This window comes from Trichomycterus rosablanca, chromosome 1 (genome assembly GCF_030014385.1).
Source record: "Trichomycterus rosablanca isolate fTriRos1 chromosome 1, fTriRos1.hap1, whole genome shotgun sequence".
NCBI lineage: Eukaryota > Metazoa > Chordata > Actinopteri > Siluriformes > Trichomycteridae > Trichomycterus > Trichomycterus rosablanca.
The window spans coordinates 53,784,459-53,807,778 of NC_085988.1; the positions used below are offsets into that span (position 1 = coordinate 53,784,459).

Below are 23,320 nucleotides of genomic sequence, written 5' to 3' on the forward strand. Positions count from 1 at the left end.
AAAGAATCTCCAGTTTGTCAACAAATGTGTGGGAAATCATTGAAATGTTTAAAATTTGAAATGTAACTCAAAGAAAAATTGGAAGGAATTCAATTTACACATTTCTTCCTCTACATTGCATTATATCATTAAACAACTCAATAAAACTGGAGGAACTTACACTTTGGTAATGGCAGCATTAATGCAGAAAAGTATATTGAGATCTTAGAGCAGCATATGCTGCCTTCTTTTCCATGGACGTCCATGCATTTTTCAACATGACAATGCAAAACCACATTACAAAGGCATGGCTGCGGAAGAAGAGGGTACGGGTCCTGGACTGGCCTGCCTGCAGTTGTCCCCAGTAGAGAAAGTGTGGAGAATTTTAAAATGAAAAATGCGACAACGACGACCCCATAATGTTGCATATCTTAAGACGTGTTTGCAGGAAGAATGGGACAAAATAAAAGCTGAAACACTAAATCGCTTGGTATCCTTGGTGCCAAAACGTCTTTTAAGTGTGGTGAAAAGGAATAGCAACATTACAAAGTGGTAAATGCTTTACTGTCCAAACTTTTTTTGGAATGTGTTGCAGGACTGAAATGAAGGAATAAATGTTTATTAATAAATGAAATGAAGTTGAGCAGACAAAACATGAAATATCTCAGGTTCATCTGGTCTGCAATGAAATAAAAGTCAAAGTAAATGTAAGAAACGCTGTGCTTTTTTATTATTTGCATTTTCCATGCTGTCCCAACTTTTTCTGATTTGGGGTTGTATATTAATACATAAATGAAATTGACCAGACAAAAAAATTTAATATTTTGGGTTCATACTGTCTGCAATGAAATAAAAGTCAATGTAAGGAATACTGTTTTTATATGCATTTTTCACCTTGTCCCAAAATTGTGTGATATGGAGTTAAAGATGAGTTATATGCAATGGATTGCTGTCCTATATAGGATGTGTTTCTCAGGAGGTTATGAAATCAATGCAGCCAAACACATGATGAAATTTTATGACAACAAATAAATAAATGAATGAGAAGTAAAGTGTTTAATATTGTAAAAGCTAAGCATGCTATTAAAAGCACTCTGCCTTTTTAGAGTGGTTGATTCTAACAAAGCTAAAAAGACACATTGAAGGCAAAGGTTAAAGTCTAAAGCCATTGTCCTTAAACTTCATTATCAAAAACCTAAGTGAACATGTGAGGGTGACAGAATGACAGAATCAATACAAACAATAAAGTTTGGCATGCATCATCATGCCTTACAATCTGAGGTTTGTCCCTGGCAAGTAAATCTTGAGTCTTTAATATGTCCTTCTCTGTTGATAAGTTGTCTGTTGATAAGTCATTGTCAACAGCAGACCTTGTAGCTGCAATACATTCTAACAATCTGCTTGACCTGTGTCAAGCAGGATCGCGTCCCAGCACAGCAGTTATTTCTGTGGTACATCACAAAGGTACTCAGAGAATGCTGTCATATAGTGATGACAGTATTTATCTGTCCAAGCTAAGGACCATTTGCAGTGCCTCAAACCTGTGGTTTTCAACTTGTACAACTCATACCCATTTTGGCCTTCTGCTTACCTTGTACTTCTGAACATGGGACTTTCAACTATAGTCCTAAATTATCTCTGTACAAGGAAGTCATCAAATGTGCATAATTCTTCTTTCAGGACTATAGATTTTCTCTTAACAAGAGTCACCTAATAGTCACCTTACTAGCTTAGCTCATGGATAAACAAACTTTCTGGGCTACCTACTACTAGGTTAAAATATTTTGTAGTTATTTGCAAACATGGAGGGGAGAGCAAGCCTGTAGCTATAAAATAAACATGGAGGGTCCTACCATTATAAAACATTCCTATAAAACGTTCCATACTAATAGGAACACTGATGAATCCTAACATTACACAAAGCTTGTGAGTGGAAAGTTTTATTTGTGATTATGGTCTGTGTGGTAAAGGGGGGGAGTATCTGAAGTTAAATTTTTTCATTTTTTTGCAGGCAGTTAAACTTTACAATAAACACTTCCCTTTCTATCTTTTTGTAAACACATTTTTAGTGACATATTTATTTCTTCTTTAAAGAGTTTTTGTTAAATAGTAGATTACTCATATACAAATGTTTTGACTGCCGTTTTATGGCTTTTCTTATAACCTTGACTACGGCTGTCCTCAGTCACGGTGGTCTCAGCTGACTGTAAAGTATGCCAGTGCCTTCTATGTTTAACATATGCTTCTGATTCAAAGTCTTTGCTTTTGGTAGGTCAGCAAATTCAGTGTTTCCTTTTTTACAGATTCTGTATTTTCTGGAAGTTTGTTGTGGAAAATATTTATGTTGTGGAAATAAAACATTTCAAGAAAATATTTTTCTATGCAGCACTCATTTTGACATTAAAATAAAGCAAGCAGTTTATCCAAATATATATGCTTTTTTAAATTAATGGTATTTGACATATTAGCCACTTGAGACTTTTTATAAAAAAATCAAATTACAGCAACAATATTTACTAGAAACTTCACTAGAAGCTTTAATTCCAAAGATGTAGGGAGTACAGAATATGTAAAATAAAAAAAGTTATGTAAAATGCAAATAAAAAAGAATTTTTAGTAAGAAATGCTGTTTTTTGCATTTATTCAGTTTGCGCCACACAGATGATGTGTCAATAAAACGCTTGATTGGCTTTCTAACGAGTTAGTGTTTTACTTCACAACCAGGAAAAGTTTGGAGGTTTTTAATTATAAGCACACATTTACAAAATAACAGATTATATTCCTAATGGGACAACACACGGTTATAAATTTAATAGCATCTGGAAGAACATAAGCTAAGGTAAGCAGTGGTTATGATTTTTTTTGCTGTGCTTTGGATTTTGGTCGCTGTACCGTGATTTATCACATGCTTTTGTTTTGCAATGAAAACAAAACATATCAGTTTAAGCTTTTAACTGGTACCTTCTTGTTAAGGAAATTACATTCATTTGGACAATGACTAGGAAAGTAAAGGCACTAAGTAAAATGGCAAAATACAGTTGCTAATCTGTTGTTGTTTTTTATCTGAACTTACATATTATTTGTTTATTTCTATGCTACATTTCCAATATATGTTTTGTGTTTATTATATTGACTTGTGACTTGACTCTGACTCTAGCCTAGAGACTCGTGACATGACTTAGACTTGTGACCTTTGAACATCTCTGCTTCCAACTAATTTTAATATAAGACATCACAAGTAAACACAAAATGCAGCTTTTAAAATTATCATTCCACTTACTGAAGATAAAGGTTTATTTAAAACCTATATCACCCATGTGAAAAAGTATTTGCCCCCCCCAAACTTATAACTGATTAAGCCAACCTTAGCAAAAACAACTGCAGTTGAATGTTTGCGATAACTTGCGATGAGTCTTTTACATCACTGTACAGAAATTGTGCCCCACTCCTCTTTTCAGAATTTTTTAATTTGTCTACAATGGCGGGGCGGACATTCTCCTTTAAGTCATCCAGGTCCTGCAGAAGCAAATCAGACCCAAGCCATTATACTACCACAATCATTACTGTTGGTATAATGTTCTTATGGTGAAATAGTGTTAACTTCATGTCAGATATAACGGGACCCATGTATTTCAGAAAGTTCCACTGTTTATTTATTAGTCGACAGAACAGTATCCCAAAGGTGTCGGGGGTAACCTAGATGTTTACTGCAAGAAGAGCCTCTTTATTGTTTTTGGTTAGCAGTGTTTTTCTTATTGTGGATTCGTGTACACTGATCTTACCTTAGGCAACACTTCTTTAGATGTTTGTCTGTGTTATTTGTGACCTTCTAGATGAGTCGGGTGCGTTCTGGTGACATTTTGGTAGACTGGCCACTACTAGAAAGGTTCAACACTGTTCCAGTTTTTTCTCCATTTGTGGATAATAACTCTTACTGTGGTGGAATCCAAGCCCAAATCCAAGATCCAATGGCTTTGTAACCCCCTCCAGACTGGGGATAAATTTTAAATACTTTTCCACAGCACTGTATAATGGGAATTAAGTAGAATTAAACTGAATTAATGGAGCAGCAAATGCTGCCTTTGCTTTCAGAAACATGAAATCTAATTTCAACATGGCCACTGCAAGCCACACTTTATAATCACAATGGGAGTGTGGTTGTCAATATAATTTACTTGAGCTCCACACCTGTCTCTTATTAAAATGTGTTGTACACAATAATGCGAATGAATGAATGAATGAATGTGCCAGTTATATAATAATAAGCTTGTTGAGAGGTGTTAACAAATCAGATTGTGGTTGTGCTAAAGTAGAAAAGAAAAATAATCCAGGTAATAAAATAACCTGAGATTAATCTGTAATGAAACCCAAATGAATGCCACTCAACCTACCATAGAAAAGTTATGTTAAATCCAAGCATCATTATTAATGAACGAAATATCCATGAAGGACCCCTGAGTACAGAAACACTCACATTAAAAAATTTGTTGGTCGGGTACACACTAAATAGCTAGGTTGTAATCAACTAGCTAAATAAACTAGCTAGGTTTCTGCATCAGAGCCTGTCCAGTGCAGCCAGCTTCATGACAGAGAGCAGCCAGACCAGCTGTGCTGTGTTTATTTGACAAGGCAGTCTGCTGCGCAAGCTCCCACGTTTGTTTGAAATGTCTAATGTTTAGTTACAAGGGAGGCAAGAACTGGAGGAATGGGGGCGGGGCAGACAGTGGGGAAGGGGGTCAACCTCCAACCTTTACACAGAACACAAAGCACACAGCTGGAAAGACTACGTGCCTTTAATGGAATCTGCAAATATCTCATACAGAGGACATCGTTTTTAGCATAAGTCCCAAAACATATTAGTGGACTGTCACTGAGTGTGTTTACACACACAAAGTAATCTGGTGACTGCAAGAAATCATATTTTGGCAGAATAACTTGGCAAAGCAGAGAAGAATAGTTGGCTGACTAATATAAATACAGGGTGGGCCATTTATATGGATACACCTAAATAAAATGGGAATGGTTGGTGATATTAACTTCCTGTTTGTGGCACATTAGTATATGGGAGGGGGAAAACTTTTCAAGATGGGTGGTGACCATGGCGGCCATTTTTAAGTTGGCCATTTTGGATCCAACTTTAGTTTTTTCAATGGGAAGAGGGTCATGTGACACATCAAACTTATTGAGAATTTCACAAGAAAAACAATGGTGTGCTTGGTTTTAACGTAACTTTATTCTTTCATGAGTTATTTACAAGCTTCTCCTTGTTTACAGCCATTGACATGTCGCAGAGGTCAACACGTGAGGAGAGGATAGAAATTGTGTTGATGTATGGTGAACGCAGTACCCGGGTCATTGCAGCAGATTTCAATGCAAGACACCCTACGAGACCACCCATCTCCCATGCCACAGTTAGCAAACTGCTTGCCAAGTTTCGTGAAACTGGTTCAGTGTTGGATTTGCCAAAATGTGGACGCATGAAAACTGTCACTAATGAAGAAACATCAGTGGCTGTCCTAGCTTCATTCAGCAAGAGCCCACAGCGTAGCACTCGCCGCATGTCACTGGACAGTGGCATCAGTCGAACATCCCTTCGGCGGATATTAGCTACTCACAAATGGCACCCTTACAAACTCCAGCTGCTGCAGCATCTCAATGAGGATGACCCAGATCGGCGCACTGAATTTGCAGAATGGGCAAAACAAAAATTGGAACAGGACCCTCAGTTTACACAGAACATTTTGTTCAGTGATGAGGCAAACTTTTATGTGAATGGTGAAGTTAACAAACAAAACCACCGCTATTGGTCTGACACTAACCCACATTGGATAGATCCCTCCAAGACTGTTGGAACACAAAAATTGATGGTATGGTGTGGTATATGGGGTACAAAGATAGTGGGGCCATTCTTCATCAATGGAAACCTCAAGGCCACTGGATATTTGAAATTGCTACATGATGATGTGTTTCCCCATTTATGCACTGAAGCTGGCACGTTCCCTGAGTTTTTCCAGCAAGATGGTGCACCACCACATTATGGGTGTCAGGTCCGAGCATTCCTAGATGAACAGTTTCCTGGAAAGTGGATTGGTCGTCGTGGGCCAGTTGAATGGCCCCCAAGGTCTCCCGATCTGACCCCCTTAGACTTTTATCTTTGGGGTCATCTGAAGGCAATTGTCTATGCTGTGAAGATACGAGATGTGCAGCACCTGAAACTACGGATACTGGAAGTCTGTGCTAGCATTTCTTCTGCGGTGTTGCTATCAGTGTGTGAAGAGTGGGAGAAGAGGGTTGCATTGACAATCCAACACAATGAACACATTTTACAAGTGGTCAGAAACTTGTAAATAACTCATGAAAGAATAAAGTTACGTTAAAACCAAGCACACCATTGTTTTTCTTGTGAAATTCTCAATAAGTTTGATGTGTCACATGACCTTCTTCCCATTGAAAAAACTAAAGTTGGATCCAAAATGGCCGACTTCAAAATGGCCGCCATGGTCACCACCCATCTTGAAAAGTTTTCCCCCTCCCATATACTAATGTGCCACAAACAGGAAGTTAATATCACCAACCATTCCCATTTTATTTAGGTGTATCCATATAAATGGCCCACCCTGTACTATTGAGCACCCATAAAAAAGAGGGAAACAAACAGTTGACATATTGCAATCTCTGCTAGCTAAATGACGGCACCTGCACAGGGATGGTGGACGATGGAGATCGGTGCAGTGATGCAAAATACGGATCCCCATATGAACCCACCCCATGCAGGTGAAAAAAAAAGTGGAGTGCAGGCAAGTAAATATGAATAGATTGGGAGGAAAACTGGGGGGAAAGTTTTCCAAAATGAACTAAAAATAAAAAAAATAAATCAGTTAATTACAAACGTATTCAGACCCTTTTGCTGCTGCACTCCAAATTGTGGTCAGGTGCATTCTGTTTGCTTTAATTAACATTGAGATGTGTTTTAAGTTGACCTGTTGCAATATGATGGAAGTTGCAAAGGCCAAAGTTGTTGTTGGCCATCCAAACAAATTAAGCATCCAAGCAAGAAGGGCTTGAATCAGGAAGGTGAGAAAGAGACACAATCAACCCCAAAGATCACTGCTGGAGAGTTGCAAAATAATAGCATCCTGGGGTCACCAAGTCTCAAAAACTACTACTATCAGATGGCACCACCCTAGGGGGTAATTACTTTTTCAAATGAGTGATGTTTAACATTTTATCATTTTACTTTGATAAATAAATTGATCATTTGTGCGTTTTATGTGGGTAATACTGTAATACAAGTAAGTCAGGTAGCTAATTCCACATACAAATTACTTAAAAAATGCTGACATTTCTACTAGTACATCATCACACCTGATCTCCTATATTTATATACACCAGTAAACAGAAATTCCATGCCTGACCTATTGCTGATGAGTGTAGGAATAAGAGATGAGAATTTAGCTTTTAACTGGTAACCGACCGCCATTAGTCGATATTTAATCGAAAACTGTCAACTATCTAATAATAATACAAAACACATTACTGAGTTTATATTATCAAGTCCTTATACTTATTTAATGAAAAACAGTGTAATGTAGTGAACATGGCATTAATGTAAAACAGTAAAATGAAAATAAACAGAACCAGTTTAGCTTTCAGAATGTGGTCAGCAGCAAACTAAATACACTAACCATAACTACTAAAGGTGCAGTCTGTATAATAAGGCATGTTGAGTTTGCTACTAAACTCCACACACACACACACACACTGACACAGCAGTCTTTTAATGTTTACTAGTTCTGTCATTCATAGATTAAATAATTAAAAAAGTTATTATGTAAACAGCAGCGCTTTCTCTGAATATTTTTAAACACTAAGCTGGTGCATGCACATTCAGGGCAAAAGAGTGAGTCACAAATCAGTCTGAACTCTCACTGAAGCTTTGCTCTCTGTTCGAATAAAGCATCAACTGCTGGAAATTAATGCAAATGACATTTTTACTGACCACATAAACAAAATAATAAATTATTTGTCGGCTGTCAGTTGACCAGTCATTTGTTAACATCCCTAGTAGTAATCCATCATGCAAAAACAACATCTGATTAGGTAAATAATAGTAAACATAAACATAAATCCCTGCTGTTTTATTTAATTTACTTAATGTATCAATTTATCCCTGTTTATCACTTTCACATATTTACACCTATTTACACCTGTTTACTTTTGCGTAAACCCAAAGGTGTCTTGTAGTTAACATAATATTTGGCAGAAATCATGTTTATGTTATTTTTTATTTTTGTGCAATTAGTTAACACATTCGAATCAAAATTTTTTTTTACCATAAACAGTTAAACTGAGTACTCTGTGATAAACATTTAGTAATGCCAGCTCCATCCAGCAATGAATATATGTTTGTGCACACATAATAATGGTGGCACTTTCTAGGCCCAGAACATACACTGTTCCCCTTTACACTTTGTCAATAAAACTATACTATATAATTTAATATAGTGTTATTCCACTGTTATCCTGTACTTCCTGTTTGGCTTAAAATATCTGTGTAATCACTTTTGAGACCAATTTTACACATATTTGCAAATTGGGCTGTATAAGTACTAGGGTTGGGCGGTATGACGATATTACCGTATACCGCAGTATTTAAAAATGGTGACGGTATTCAAAAATGGTGACGGTATTTTTTAAATGTGAAGCACCAAATTTCTGCTTCAGGTTTACCTTGAAAACTGAGACTTTAGGACATGCGCGCATCCACAGTAAGGGAGGGGTGGGAGTGGTAGGCGGTTGGAGCTCGCTGATTGGCTGTGGGGTGCTCACTGGTGATAACACAGAGAGACGAGTGAAGAGCCACACTGGCTAGCGTTAGCTGTGAGCTAACAAGCAGAAACTGAAGTCTTTTAATTTTTCAAAATCAAAATTTTTTATCAGTTCAACCGGAAATGAACACAAGCGCGTGCATGCGCGGACATGTACTTATTTACTAAATATATCTTCAGTGTAAATCGAGCACAAGTGTTGAGAAAAAGGAGCAAACAGTAATAATAACGTTACGCCCAATCCGCTGTTCTGACCCTTGTCTGCCATAGATTTTCCTGCCTATGTAAGAACTATTTTTTCCTAAATAAAAGCGCTATATTAAGAAAAAAGAACGTCTCACCTGTCGTGTAATGTGAATTATAAAATATATTGTCTGGTGTGTAGGGAAGAGATCGGATTTGTACCGTTTCCGTGCTCGTGTTTTGCACTGAGCTTGTGTGACATGTAAAGTAGCGTTCTCGTTAACCACTCAAATGTTTGGACTTTGAATTATTTTAACATTATTTTACATCACCGTCATCGCAACATGAACATTTACATTCATATTTTTTGTTACGGTATACAACTTAATTCTGGATTACAGGCATAACTAATCATACACGTTCATACACTTTTAAGAAATATCTGTAACTATAAACTAAGCAGTTAACTTTTGAAATATATTGAAGTGTGTAGCCTGCTATTATTCTGTTTTGTGTGGGCAGAGAGAGATTACAATGCCAAAATGTTATGTGTTAATGTTTGTGTTAAAGTGTAATTGATACACATGCATTTATACTTATGCGTATTTATTATACTGTAGATCAGACAAGATAAGCAATGTTTGACGTTCAGATTGTTAAATATTTTTATAATAAAACATTGAAATATTGTAATTACACTCAAGTGTGTACACTGTAAAGTTTGTCCGCGACACCCCCCCCGCGGTAATACCGTATACCGCGGTATTTCCTGAAGACGGTATGAAAATCGGCAATATCGCCCAACCCTAATAAGTACATAGTTTTGCTGCTGGTGTAGCTTAGGTAAATAATGAACAAATTTAAGTGTGTTCATTTTGTGTCACTACAACAAAAAACATTTGCATTTTGGTCTCAACAGACTGTTATTGTGTTAGCTGTGTTAAGAGTTTTTAAAAGTGAACTGCGTACTCCTTTTTTATGATAAAATTACAGCCTAACCCACTACAAGAAAAACATGCATCACATTTTACACTTACACTTTTCAATCATCTATTAAAATCATGAAAAAGAAAACAAACACTTACTTAAAGTCTTAAACACTATTTAAACAAGAATCAAACATAATTTTTGCTGATGGCTGACTCAATCTTTGTACCCGCTCCCTGGCCCCATTTCCATCTTCCTGACATATTCTTGAAAGTAAAACATACCACTGACTAGCCTAACAAGACGTGCCTTGTCTTGGGAATGGAGCTCATATGGACAGCTAGCAGGGGACCTACGAGAGAGATGTTGGGCCATGGCCAGCCCAGGTTAAAATAACAAGCTCCCTCACAGCAGCTATAAGCCATTGAGCTTACTGAGATGCATGTGGTACATATGCACACATATTTCAGCTGAGCATGCAGTATATGCAAGCAAACACAAGCCAAAAGACAATTAACAAAAGTTAATGATTTTCCATTGCTTAGCACAGTGGAAAATTTGCATCTTGCCTATTATTTTTAAAAAACTGAACTGCAAGCGGGAAGTTAAAGGACGTTCTACATCTGTAAAACTCATCTGTGCCTTGGTCATACCAATGTATCTGATATTTTCATTGAGCTAACTGAAGACTTCCTGGTAATGAATATATCTGCCTTTTTCTGATCCAAAATTCTCTATATGACTAGACAAACTTGTGAAATTACAGGTACCATGTTTACAGAGGTCTTGAAAAAAATTATTTCAGCAGAGAGTTGGCCATGCAAGCAAGACAGCTGAAGCTACACATTTCAGTCTAGGCACAGACTAGCAAGATGACTGCTGGCTCTGCCAGCATCTCAATCTGCAGTAGCAAATGAAATGAGGTCAATTAGGCCATGGCAGATATTTAAAAGGGTGTCATTAGACAGAAAAAAATGCAGAAAAGAAAAATACAACTTTTATGTCTGAAATATGCCACTACCACCAGTACCAGGTAATCAGCATTTGTTTTGGAATTTGTTCTCCAGATTTGTACTGTCTTCAAAAGATTAATAATGACATGTCACATGGAAAAATCTACCCACTAGACTTCCAACTCTAGCAAATTAAGACGATCCCTTTCACACAAAAAATCCATGCCACCAAAATATGCTCACAGTCTCTATGGATCTTCTCTGAATCAGAGAGAGAATATTGGTCTTATCCACTCTTCTTTAAATAGACCCAGACACACCCTTATTCTGCTTCAAAATCTAATCCATTATAATCCTTCCCCCTAAATTCAAAAGAGCCTAAAGCTACCATTTTAATAGGAGCAAACACGATTCAGGCCCACTTTAGGGATTTATCACACAACCAGTATACTCAGTTGGCAAATTAATGTAAAACAACAATGTAAGTGAGAGTAAAAAATAACTGGCCAGGTTTAAATAGCCCCTTAGGCTTTATTAAAACATTTGGCTTATAAGCAACTGCAGCCTTTCCATAGAAGAGTTGACTAGAAGCTGTCCATTAAGCAGAGGATCTCAATGTCAATCTACACTACATTTACTGCAAAATTAGCTTGCAAATGATCTTACCACCCATGTCTTTTTTTAATGTATCATGTTTTTATACCCCATTCTCCGAAGCTTGTGACTACAAGGAAAATACAGAGTGAATTCCTAACATTAAGCAAAGAAGGTAAAAAGAATAATTTTACTGCTGTACAATCCTGCAGTAACAGATTATGTAAAGAAAAAAAAAACCTCCACATTGCAGAAATGATTATAATATGCCAATTTCCAGTCATCCATTGACAGCCCACAGGGCAGTTAATTTGGATTCATTTCCTCTTTGGCTCACTTGTTACCCAAAAGGAGGTGGTCACTCATGCAAAGCTACCCACATCTGTATTAACCTTATACCACAATGTGTGTGTGTATAGGCTACTGTTAAAGAATGACAAAGTACTGTGATGTGTTCACCCAAGCAAGAACATCTGCACAACTGTACACACTTTATCTGAATAAGCATGTGTGTATATATTGTTTAATAACTGAAGCAAGGAAATATATTTTTTAATTGTTCCATGCTACATATCACTTCAACTGACAGATAATACCCTGAAATCACATAAAATATTGCAGTGAAAAGAGAATTACAAATTATGTATATGATAAGGATTTTGTTATGATGGAAACAGGACAAATGTAGAGCCATGTTAATCTGTGTGCCGCTTAAAAAACTAAAAATTTTGGGTGTAAATGTGTCAGGTTTCATCAAATAATGTTGCTGCATTTTAGTTTACACTGAATGCCATGTAAATACATGTGTGCTTGTTGTTTCTGTGTACACAGTAAATTGAAATAAAGTGATGTTGGCACAGCTTGTCACAAACATTTATAAAACAACATTAAACAACAAGAGCCAAAAGGTTATGTTACAGAAACTTGTGGGCAAATGATAAAGCACGCAAAACAGCTGGAAAAGTTGTATAATGCCAAAAGGTCCGAAAGGTATGGGTATCTTTTACAATTTAAAAATAAATTAATAACTTAAATAAATTCCTAAGAAATAAAATAATCTGAGATTGTCCATTAAATTATACAAACTGTCTTTATGAAAATGATTGCCCCCCCCCCCTCCTGTTTTTAAATAATGTTTCACACTACCAGAACTCTCCATCCGTTCCTTAATGTAAAATCTCTGTTATTATTATTGTTGTTGTCACTGTTGTTGTCTAAAACGGTTGGACTAGTCATTGTAACTGGGCTAAATAAAGAGGAAAGTTTTACCTGGTCCCTCTGGATGCATGGCAGGGAGGTCCTCCTGTGCGACTTGCTGCTGGTCTGTCCGTAATGTGCCATGTCTGACGATACAAACGAGCTGGACCTCCTGCGCCTTTTTAAAGCAGGAATGGCTTCTCTGGATCCTGTGTAGCCCTCTTGGTGGTTTCCCTGATTCGGCAGCAGCCGATCAGCATATCTTGCGAGCAGGACGCCTAGAACCCCCACCAGATATGCAAGGTACGGTCTCCAGCTGGCGCGCACTTTATGCAGTGAAATGAGGGAGACGGCTTTGATGATGCTGATGAAGACAATGACGGAGATGCCCTGGCCCAGTCGCATCACCATGAGTGCCCCGCTTGCCAAGCAAGCAGAGCACCACTACGCTGGCCCACAGCAGCTGGCCATCCGGGCCATGAAAAACGCGCCTGCGCCGACCCTTTCCCCAAGTGACACTCTGGCTATACGAAAACGTAGTTCGGATAGCCCAGCACTCCGCAACGAATTAAGTAAAGACCGTCCCAGAGGAAAGCTCCCGCTAAAGTAAAAATGGGGGCGATCCGATGATACAAGAGCAAAAACGCGATCCACGAAGCTGCAGTTCACAAAAAGAAAATGGGATCCCGAGTGTGCGTGGCGAGCGCCGCTGCAGCTGTGCTCCACACCCAGCCAACGAGTTTAGGCAGCAGGACAAAAAAACGCAGACGAGAGGTTTCTACACTTTCTCCTGTGTTAGGCCCCCACCTAGATTGGCTACCTCTGTACTGAGTGGTGGCTCACGCATTCACACACATAAATATAAGATTAGGTAGCGCGCGGTCTGCTCTCGCGCACAGTCCTCAATACTCGTTAGTTTACTGCTGTCCGATACTACTGCCGTCCACAAGGAAAGATGCGCAATAAAATTACAAATTGCATAGGCATTTCATTAAAGGATATAGTGTGGAAAAACGCCACAGAAACTGTTTCGTTTACTCTACAACACGCTTAATCAAACTAATGTGAATATAAAAAAGAACCGTTAATTTTGCGGGTACAAACCTCTGTCTTTCTCTTGCCCGCCATGCCGTGCTTCCACTGAAGCCTGTCTAATAATTGTGCAGTGAGGCAGAAGTAGAAATGCTCCTGGCTCTGCTCACACAAGGCCATTGCCTTCTTCTACATTCTCTTTCTCACTTCTTCCAGCTTCTTACTTTATGATATCTCCCTTTTTAAATTTGGTTTTTACACTCTAGCCGGTGACCACTGTTATGTCACCTGTATTGCTAATTATAACCTTAAGCCTACTCAATAATACAATACAAAATTGTGTTCACAACTTTTAGCTCACATGCTGCTAAGTTTACATTTTCATAACTCTTCATCTCAGTCCACACATATATGAAACAATCTGAGTCTATCATTTGCAATTTAAATGGATTAAACATAGTTTGAACAAACACACACCTGGGTCAGTAAGGGCCCTCAATTCACACTTGCATTGTGAGGACAAAAACCAAGCCATGAAGTCCAAGAAACTGTCCATGGATCTTCTAGATCAAGTTGTGGCAAGGCATAGATCGTGACATACAATATGTTAGCATGTTCACAGGACACAGTGGCCTTAATAATTTTAAATGAAAGAACTTTGACACAAAAACAAAACTTCTTAGAATTGGGCATCCAGGCAAGAAGAACCATGGTTGGGGAGGTTAAAAAGAATTAAACCATCACTCTTGCCAAATTCCTGTGCAAAGATGTGAAAATCTAATGGACGAACAACACTGACATACGCCATATATCGGACCTTTATGAGAAGACAGAATCCACTTTAAAATAAAATGCATATTGGACTATCGGACTATTTAAAATTCTATTAAATGTAAACTCTCTCTAATTAGACAAAACTAAAGTCTTTAGACAGCAATAGCAAGCACAATATCTGACAAAATGTCAGGCACTGCAAATATTTAAATAAAGGATCTAGATATTTTTGTTTTAGATTTTCATTTTTTGAAAAACAATAATCATGATTTTTAGCTGTGGATTGATGGGTAAAAATGGCAATTACAGTGGTACCTTGAAACTCGATGCCAATTGGTTCTGGGAGTGGCGTTGAGTTTAAAAGGCGTTGAGTTTCAGGGTATTTTTTGCCATAAGGATGTTTGGGAAACCTGTTAATGCATTCCATAGTCCTGTGGAACTGCATATATTTTAGGCTATTGTAAAATAATGGGGTTGTTTTTGACACCGAAAATAACACAAATACAATATACAGTGTATCACAAAAGTGAGTACACCCCTCACATTTCTGCAAATATTTCATTATATCTTTTCATGGGACAACACTATAGACATGAAACTTGGATATAACTTAGAGTAGTCAGTGTACAACTTGTATAGCAGTGTAGATTTACTGTCTTCTGAAAATAACTCAACACACAGCCGGCAAATAACAACAAACAAATAGCTGGCAACATAAGTGAGTACACCCCACAGTGAACATGTCCAAATTGTGCCCAAAGTGTCAATATTTTGTGCGACCACCATTATTATCCAGCACTGCCTTAACCCTCCTGGGCATGGAATTCACCAGAGCTGCACAGGTTGCTACTGGAATCCTCTTCCACTCCTCCATGATGACATCACGGAGCTGGTGGATGTTAGACACCTTGAACTCCTCCACCTTCCACTTGAGGATGCGCCACAGGTGCTCAATTGGGTTTAGTCCATCACCTTTACCTTCAGCTTCCTCAGCAAGGCAGTTGTCATCTTGGAGGTTGTGTTTGGGGTCGTTATCCTGTTGGAAAACTGCCATGAGGCCCAGTTTTCGAAGGGAGGGGATCATGCTCTGTTTCAGAATGTCACAGTACATGTTGGAATTCATGTTTCCCTCAATGAACCGCAGCTCCCCAGTGCCAGCAACACTCATGCAGCCCAAGACCATGATGCTACCACCACCATGCTTGACTGTAGGCAAGATACAGTTGTCTTGGTACTTCTCACCAGGGCGCCGCCACACATGCTGGACACCATCTGAGCCAAACAAGTTTATCTTGGTCTCGTCAGACCACAGGGCATTCCAGTAATCCATGTTCTTGGACTGCTTGTCTTCAGCAAACTGTTTGCGGGCTTTCTTGTGCGTCAGCTTCCTTCTGGGATGACGACCATGCAGACCGAGTTGATGCAGTGTGCGGCGTATGGTCTGAGCACTGACAGGCTGACCTCCCACGTCTTCAACCTCTGCAGCAATGCTGGCAGCACTCATGTGTCTATTTTTTTAAGCCAACCTCTGGATATGATGCCGAACACGTGGACTCAACTTCTTTGGTCGACCCTGGCGAAGCCTGTTCCGAGTGGAACCTGTCCTGGAAAACCGCTGTATGACCTTGGCCACCATGCTGTAGCTCAGTTTCAGGGTGTTAGCAATCTTCTTATAGCCCAGGCCATCTTTGTGGAGAGCAACAATTCTATTTCTCACATCCTCAGAGAGTTCTTTGCCATGAGGTGCCATGTTGAATATCCAGTGGCCAGTATGAGAGAATTGTACCCAAAACACCAAATTTAACAGCCCTGCTCCCCATTTACACCTGGGACCTTGACACATGACACCAGGGAGGGACAACGACACATTTGGGCACAATTTGGACATGTTCACTGTGGGGTGTACTCACTTATGTTGCCAGCTATTTAGACATTAATGGCTGTGTGTTGAGTTATTTTCAGAAGACAGTAAATCTACACTGCTATACAAGCTGTACACTGACTACTCTAAGTTATATCCAAGTTTCATGTCTATAGTGTTGTCCCATGAAAAGATATAATGAAATATTTGCAGAAATGTGAGGGGTGTACTCACTTTTGTGATACACTGTACACCGATCAACATTAAAACCACCTCCTTGTTTCTACACTCACTGTCCATTTTATGAGCTCCACTTACCATATAGAAGCACTTTGTAGTTCTACAATTACTGAATGTAGTCCATCTGTTTCTCTGCATGCTTTGTTAGCCCCCTTTCATGCTGTTCTTCAATGGTCAGGACTCTCCCAGGAATACTACAGAGCAGGTATTATTTGGGTGGTGGATCATTCTCAGCACTGCAGTGACACTGACATGGTGGTGGTGTGTTAGTGTGTGATGAAGTTTTTAAACACCTCACTGTCCCTGCTGGACTGAGAATAGTCCACCAACCAAAAATATATATCCAGCCAACAGCGCCCCGTGTGGCAGCGTCCTGTGACCACTGATGAAGATCTCAAAGAGCTGCAATAGATGAGCAATAGGTGAGCGATCGTCTATGACTTTACATCTACAAGGTGGACCAACTAGGTAGGAGTGTCTAATAGAGTGGACAGTGAGTGGACACAGTATTTAAAAACTCCAGCAGCGCTGCTGTGTCTGATCCACTCATACCAGCACAACACACCACCACCATGTTATTGTCACTGCAGTGCTGAGAGTGAACCACCACCCAAATAATACCTGCTCTGTGTTGACCTGGGAAGAACAGCATGAAAGGGGGCTAACAAAGCATGCAGAGAAACAAATGGACTACTGTCAGTAATTGTAGAACTACAAAGTGCTGCTGATAAAATGGACAGTGAGTCTAGAAACAAGGAGGTGGTTTTAATGTTATGGCTAATCGGTGTATATTCTAAACTAAATCCACAACATGATAAAGTGTGCCAAAAGTCAAGTGGTTGTAATCTTAGCTGTACCCACTGTACATATGTTATTTACACAAGTGTTAGCTTTTCAGAAATGTGTTGTATTTTGAATAATTAAAAATTATTTAGATGTAAAGCGAAATTCATTGTTCCCTTAATGTACAACAAATAACGCCACAATAAGGTGGGTTTGTGAGCTATAAACTGGGTCTTAAACAAATTGGGTCATTGATTTTACAATTCTTTTAACATTTTGTGTTGTAATTTGCTGATTGTTGTTTGACAAATGCTTTCTCATTTAATATTTTTCTATTACAAGACAATATTTACTGTTATGTGTCATGATGAATACAGCTAAAGGAGAACAAACAAAACAAAAAGTAAACAGAAGTTCTAACAATATAAAATCTATGTGCTATTCTCTTTAAACCCTCAGATGGCATTGAATACTGTCATGCTACTGTGATAAATATAGCCACATGGGAGTACCTTGGAATATGTAGGTAAACAAAAAAATTGTCACTTTTTGTCACAATTTGCTGCTGTATCAAGAAATGCAACCTGAAACACTGAAACTAGATTTCTGACCTGAAACCTATGACACAAAAAGAAAGCCATACATCAGTTCTATGCAAAAATCTCAGAGCGCATCTCAGATTGACTAAAAGACAGTGGAAACATGTGCTGTGGTTTAATAAGTCAATGTTTTATGGGTTATGCAACTCCTAATAATGAGTTCATTTAAAAACCCAAATCAAACTGTGCAAACTGTCCTTTTTAATTGTATTATTATGGGTTAGGTTGTGTAATGTGTCAGCTGCTGAAGTAGCAGTGAGTCACGCTAAGAGTCCTTCTGCATTGCCACTGCATTGACTGGCAGTAGGGACACAGAGGTGCAGATAATTGATGACCCCTGCCTTGTAAGGGTTAATTCACTCCAAGTGGAAGTTTTTCAACATATTACAGTTTCTCCCTCTCAGACTTGTCAGCTTCACTGTTGGCAAATCTGCTGTTTCTCTTTAACCATGATACCAGGATGCTAGGTCTGGTCCAGTTTTACACTGGCATGCAATGCCAGCATACTTATCACTTTCTTGTGAACTCACCTCTGAGTCGCTAAATTTTGGACTCCATAATGAAACCACCCTGGGAGAGAGAGCGGATTGCCCCAGAGGTGGTGTGACATCCTGTTTCTGGAGCTGACCCACTTGCAAAGCCGCGCTATGCCCGGGGTGCACCAATTAGTGTGATTGGGATGCCTCTCATGTAATGCTGCTCCCGGTTAGTACTAAGGGTTTTCTATCATTCCCTTTTTCTGAGAACTGAGTCATCGGATACAGCTAGAGCAGCCTGTCACATTGTGTCAACCAGTTCTCACTTCTGTGGTATCCCTGTTCTATCCACTTTCTCTGTTGTGGGCTGCAGATGTTTTTGTTACTTTTTATTCGTTATTTTGGCCACCTTATTCATTTGCGATCTTTTTGTTAGTGGCTTTTTAGCCACAGTATTTTTCTACCTTAGTTAAATATCTTGCAGTTGGGTTTTTATGTTCTTGCAGGTGTGGAGCTTTACCTTAAATAGCAAAGCTTGGCCAGTCTTATTACAGTAGTTCAATTCTTTACTTAGTTTTTTTTTTTTTTAACTTATTTACAAAATGGACACATTGTTTTCCTAATGTATTTAAGAAGTGTAAGTAAATATAACTTACCTAAGCAACAAAACCAATTATTTTTAGCATAAAATATTGTTAGTTACTAGAATGGAATGATAAGTACTTTGCTTCAGAATGTTTTACTTGTCATTAAGTGACTGGGACTTTTGGAATGCTATTGGTCCCTGGGTGATGTCTAAAGACCATAAATTTTAGTACAGGTTTTTTTCTTCTTCATACACACCATTAGTCATGTGTTTCCTCTTTCTTTGGGAGTCTTGTTTGTTTAATGATTAGCATGAAAGAGGAACATTTCAGTAGCAGACATGGACATTTCTTGCCAGAAAGAGTCATCATTTAGCCTAGAACCAATGTCAGCTCTGATGTACATACAGACTATAAATGAAGAGAAAATTCTTGAGTACAATGTTAAGGGTAACCTTAAAGAGCTTGATTAAAATTAAAACCACTCACTACCTTGTATAAAATAAGCAGAAAACAAGAATAGAAATACAATAATAAATCATAAGCCCTAGTTAATTAACATAATTGCTAAACATGAAAATTCTTAATTGAGGGTTAATAAGTAACACTTAAACCAGTCTTTAATTTTCTGTCTGTTGACCCGTAAGTACACTCCCAATGGCATTTGACCTAGACTAACTTCATATGGGCAACAGCTGTTCCCCCAACCAAATCACAATCCCAGATGCTTCAACATTGTCTATATAGCAAAGGTACACTAATGTTTTTTTCCCTTATTTCCTTTCCACCACTAATAACATAAAAAATAAAGTAACAAATGAGTGTTTTAACTCGGCTGATCTTTATGTTGCCAAACACTGCAAGGTGAACAAATAACATAATAACAAAAAAATATGTACATGAATGTCAGGACTTAAGATTATTTAGCAGAACATTGCCCTGAGCATCACACTGCATACACTTACATAATGTACAAGAAAATTCTGATTCTTACGTGCCCATTATAGGTGCTTTTGGCAATGGACGGGTTTGTGGCTATTGACAATTAACTGGATTGGTTTATGGCTATGGTGCCCCATATGCAGCAAGCTGCAATGCATTGTGTGTTTTGACACCTTTTTATTTTAGCTAGAATTTGTTTCTTCAGCTTTTTGTGCTACATTGCCTTTTAGAATCCATTCACAAAGCCAGGTCCATAAATACATGGTTTGATGAAACTTTGGTTTCTGAAACTCTACCTATAGGCCTGCAGAGCCTTAACCCAGTGAGCATCTTTGGAATTAATTGCAATGAGTCAAGCCTTTAACCAGCTTCAGTAAACTGTAATTATTTAAAAAATGGTCAAACATAAGAGCATTTCAGTGTCTTTGTTGAAATATAACATCATATTACAATCATATGGCCATTTTTGTTCTTATTGTTAATCAATTTGTGCTTGCCGTACTTTATAGAATCTGATGTGAAGTATTCAGTATTAGTGTTATTAATGTATTAACGTTAGGGGTTAATTTTTAAGCTCTCCCACTTATCAATGATGTAACTGTAACTAATCGTGTAATCTATCTTTTTAATCCTTACTTAAAAACACCTTCCTTTATGCTAGTCAGCTGAGATAATGGTGTTCAATTGAAGAGGCTGTTTGCTTTAGAGCCACATTGCACATAGTAATAAACATGATTCAATAATTCATCATTCCAACACTTCCTTTTTTGTGACCCAACAGAATGGCAATTTATTTCCATAACTTTTTCAAATAAGGCTGAATAAAGCTATAATTCATACCTGTTGGTAAAGAAAGGCTGGTATACAATGTAAGCGCTGGATGTTTGTTCAGCTATTACTTTCAGGACTGCTTTTAAACAAACACAATTAAACTGTTTTTAAGTGTATTAAGGATATAAAAGCAACCCACATTGCTGATCCAGAGACAGTTCTTAAAAACAAACTAGAACATTGATGAAAGTCTCATCAGAAGATTAATTATGTTAATATATTTGCAGCCATTGTTCACCTTGTATAAATATCACCATACCAAATACTGGTATAAAACATTCTTCTACATTTTACAAGATTCAACTTTTCACTCAGATTGTTATGTTTGTTATATGATTTTTATCTGAAATAATTGTATTTAATTTGGGCTAGTCTCTGAGTTTTGAATGAATATGAATCTTATATATTTCTAATATAAATTTTTGAATAGTCATTTTGTAGTCTACACCTAAAATGTCTTAGATCCACACTTAATCTGTTTCATGGTACATTCAGTGTAGTACATTTTCTGAAGTACCCCCGAGCCTATGTGGTTATATATATATATACTATATATATATATACAGTATATATACAGTGTATCACAAAAGTGAGTACACCCCTCACATTTCTGCAGATATTTAAGTATATCTTTTCATGGGACAACACTGACAAAATGACACTTTGACACAATGAAAAGTAGTCTGTGTGCAGCTTATATAACAGTGTAAATTTATTTAGAGGGTGAGGGTGTACTTCCCTCAAAATAACTCAATATACAGCCATTAATGTCTAAACCACCGGCAACAAAAGTGAGTACACCCCTTAGTGAAAGTTCCTGAAGTGTCAATATTTTGTGTGGCCACCATTATTTCCCAGAACTGCCTTAACTCTCCTGGGCATGGAGTTTACCAGAGCTTCACAGGTTGCCACTGGAATGCTTTTCCACTCCTCCATGACGACATCACGGAGCTGGCGGATATTCGAGACTTTGCGCTCCTCCACCTTCCGCTTGAGGATGCCCCAAAGATGTTCTATTGGGTTTAGGTCTGGAGACATGCTTGGCCAGTCCATCACCTTTACCCTCAGCCTCTTCAATAAAGCAGTGGTCATCTTAGAGGTGTGTTTGGGGTCATTATCATGCTGGAACACTGCCCTGCGACCCAGTTTCCGGAGGAAGGGGATCATGCTCTGCTTCAGTATTTCACAGTACATATTGGAGTTCATGTGTCCCTCAATGAAATGTAACTCCCCAACACCTGCTGCACCCATGCAGCCCCAGACCATGGCATTCCCACCACCATGCTTGACTGTAGGCATGACACACTTATCTTTGTACTCCTCACCTGATTGCCGCCACACATGCTTGAGACCATCTGAACCAAACAAATTAATCTTGGTCTCATCAGACCATAGGACATGGTTCCAGTAATCCATGTCCTTTGTTGACATGTCTTCAGCAAACTGTTTGCGGGCTTTCTTGTGTAGAGACTTCAGAAGAGGCTTCCTTCTGGGGTGAGAGCCATGCAGACCAATTTGATGTAGTGTGCGGCGTATGGTCTGAGCACTGACAGGCTGACCCCCCACCTTTTTAATCTCTGCAGCAATGCTGACAGCACTCCTGCGCCTATCTTTCAAAGACAGCAGTTGGATGTGACGCTGAGCACGTGCACTCAGCTTCTTTGGACGACCAACGCGAGGTCTGTTCTGAGTGGACCCTGCTCTTTTAAAACGCTGGATGATCTTGGCCACTGTGCTGCAGCTCAGTTTCAGGGTGTTGGCAATCTTCTTGTAGCCTTGGCCATCTTCATGTAGCGCAACAATTCATCTTTTAAGATCCTCAGAGAGTTCTTTGCCATGAGGTGCCATGTTGGAACTTTCAGTGACCAGTATGAGAGAGTGTGAGAGCTGTACTACTAAATTGAACACACCTGCTCCCTATGCACACCTGAGACCTAGTAACACTAACGAGTCACATGACATTTTGGAGGGAAAATGACAAGCAGTGCTCAATTTGGACATTTAGGGGTGTAGTCTCTTAGGGGTGTACTCACTTTTGTTGCCGGTGGTTTAGACATTAATGGCTGTATATTGAGTTATTTTGAGGGAAGAATAAATTTACACTGTTATATAAGCTGCACACAGACTACTTTTCATTGTGTCAAAGTGTCATTTTGTCAGTGTTGTCCCATGAAAAGATATACTTAAATATCTGCAGAAATGTGAGGGGTGTACTCACTTTTGTGATACACTGTATATACAGTGCCTTGCAAAAGTATTCGGCCCCCTTGAACTTTTCAACCTTTTGCCACATTTCAGGCTTCAAACATAACGATATGAAATTTTAATTTTTTGTGAAGAATCAACAACAAGTGGGACACAATCGTGAAGTGGAACGAAATTTATTGGATATTTTAAACTTTTTTTAGAAATAAAAAACTAAAAAGTGGGGCGTGCAATATTATTCGGCCCCTTTACTTTCAGTGCAGCAAACTCACTCCAGAAGTTCAGTCAGGATCTCTGAATGATCCAATGTTGACCTAAATGACTGATGGTGA

At 38.5% G+C, this 23,320-nt stretch overlaps 1 protein-coding gene across 2 annotated transcripts in view; it reads right to left on the reverse strand.

The window, feature by feature from the left end:
• Window positions 1-13,799, reverse strand: part of pde3a (phosphodiesterase 3A, cGMP-inhibited) — a 72,422-nt gene extending 58,623 nt beyond the window's left edge. Inside the window, exons 1-2 of one of the 2 annotated variants that reach the window (XM_063004157.1) lie at window positions 13,766-13,799; window positions 12,734-12,987 (exon numbers count right to left, since the gene is read on the reverse strand). In XM_063004157.1, the coding sequence (XP_062860227.1) occupies window positions 12,734-12,805 (72 nt within the window). In that variant the 5' untranslated portion in view covers window positions 12,806-12,987; window positions 13,766-13,799. Of the gene's footprint in view, window positions 1-12,733; window positions 12,988-13,765 lie in introns of those variants that run through there. The other variant, XM_063004149.1, reaches the window with a different exon arrangement.
• Window positions 13,800-23,320: the final 9,521 nt, after the last annotated feature.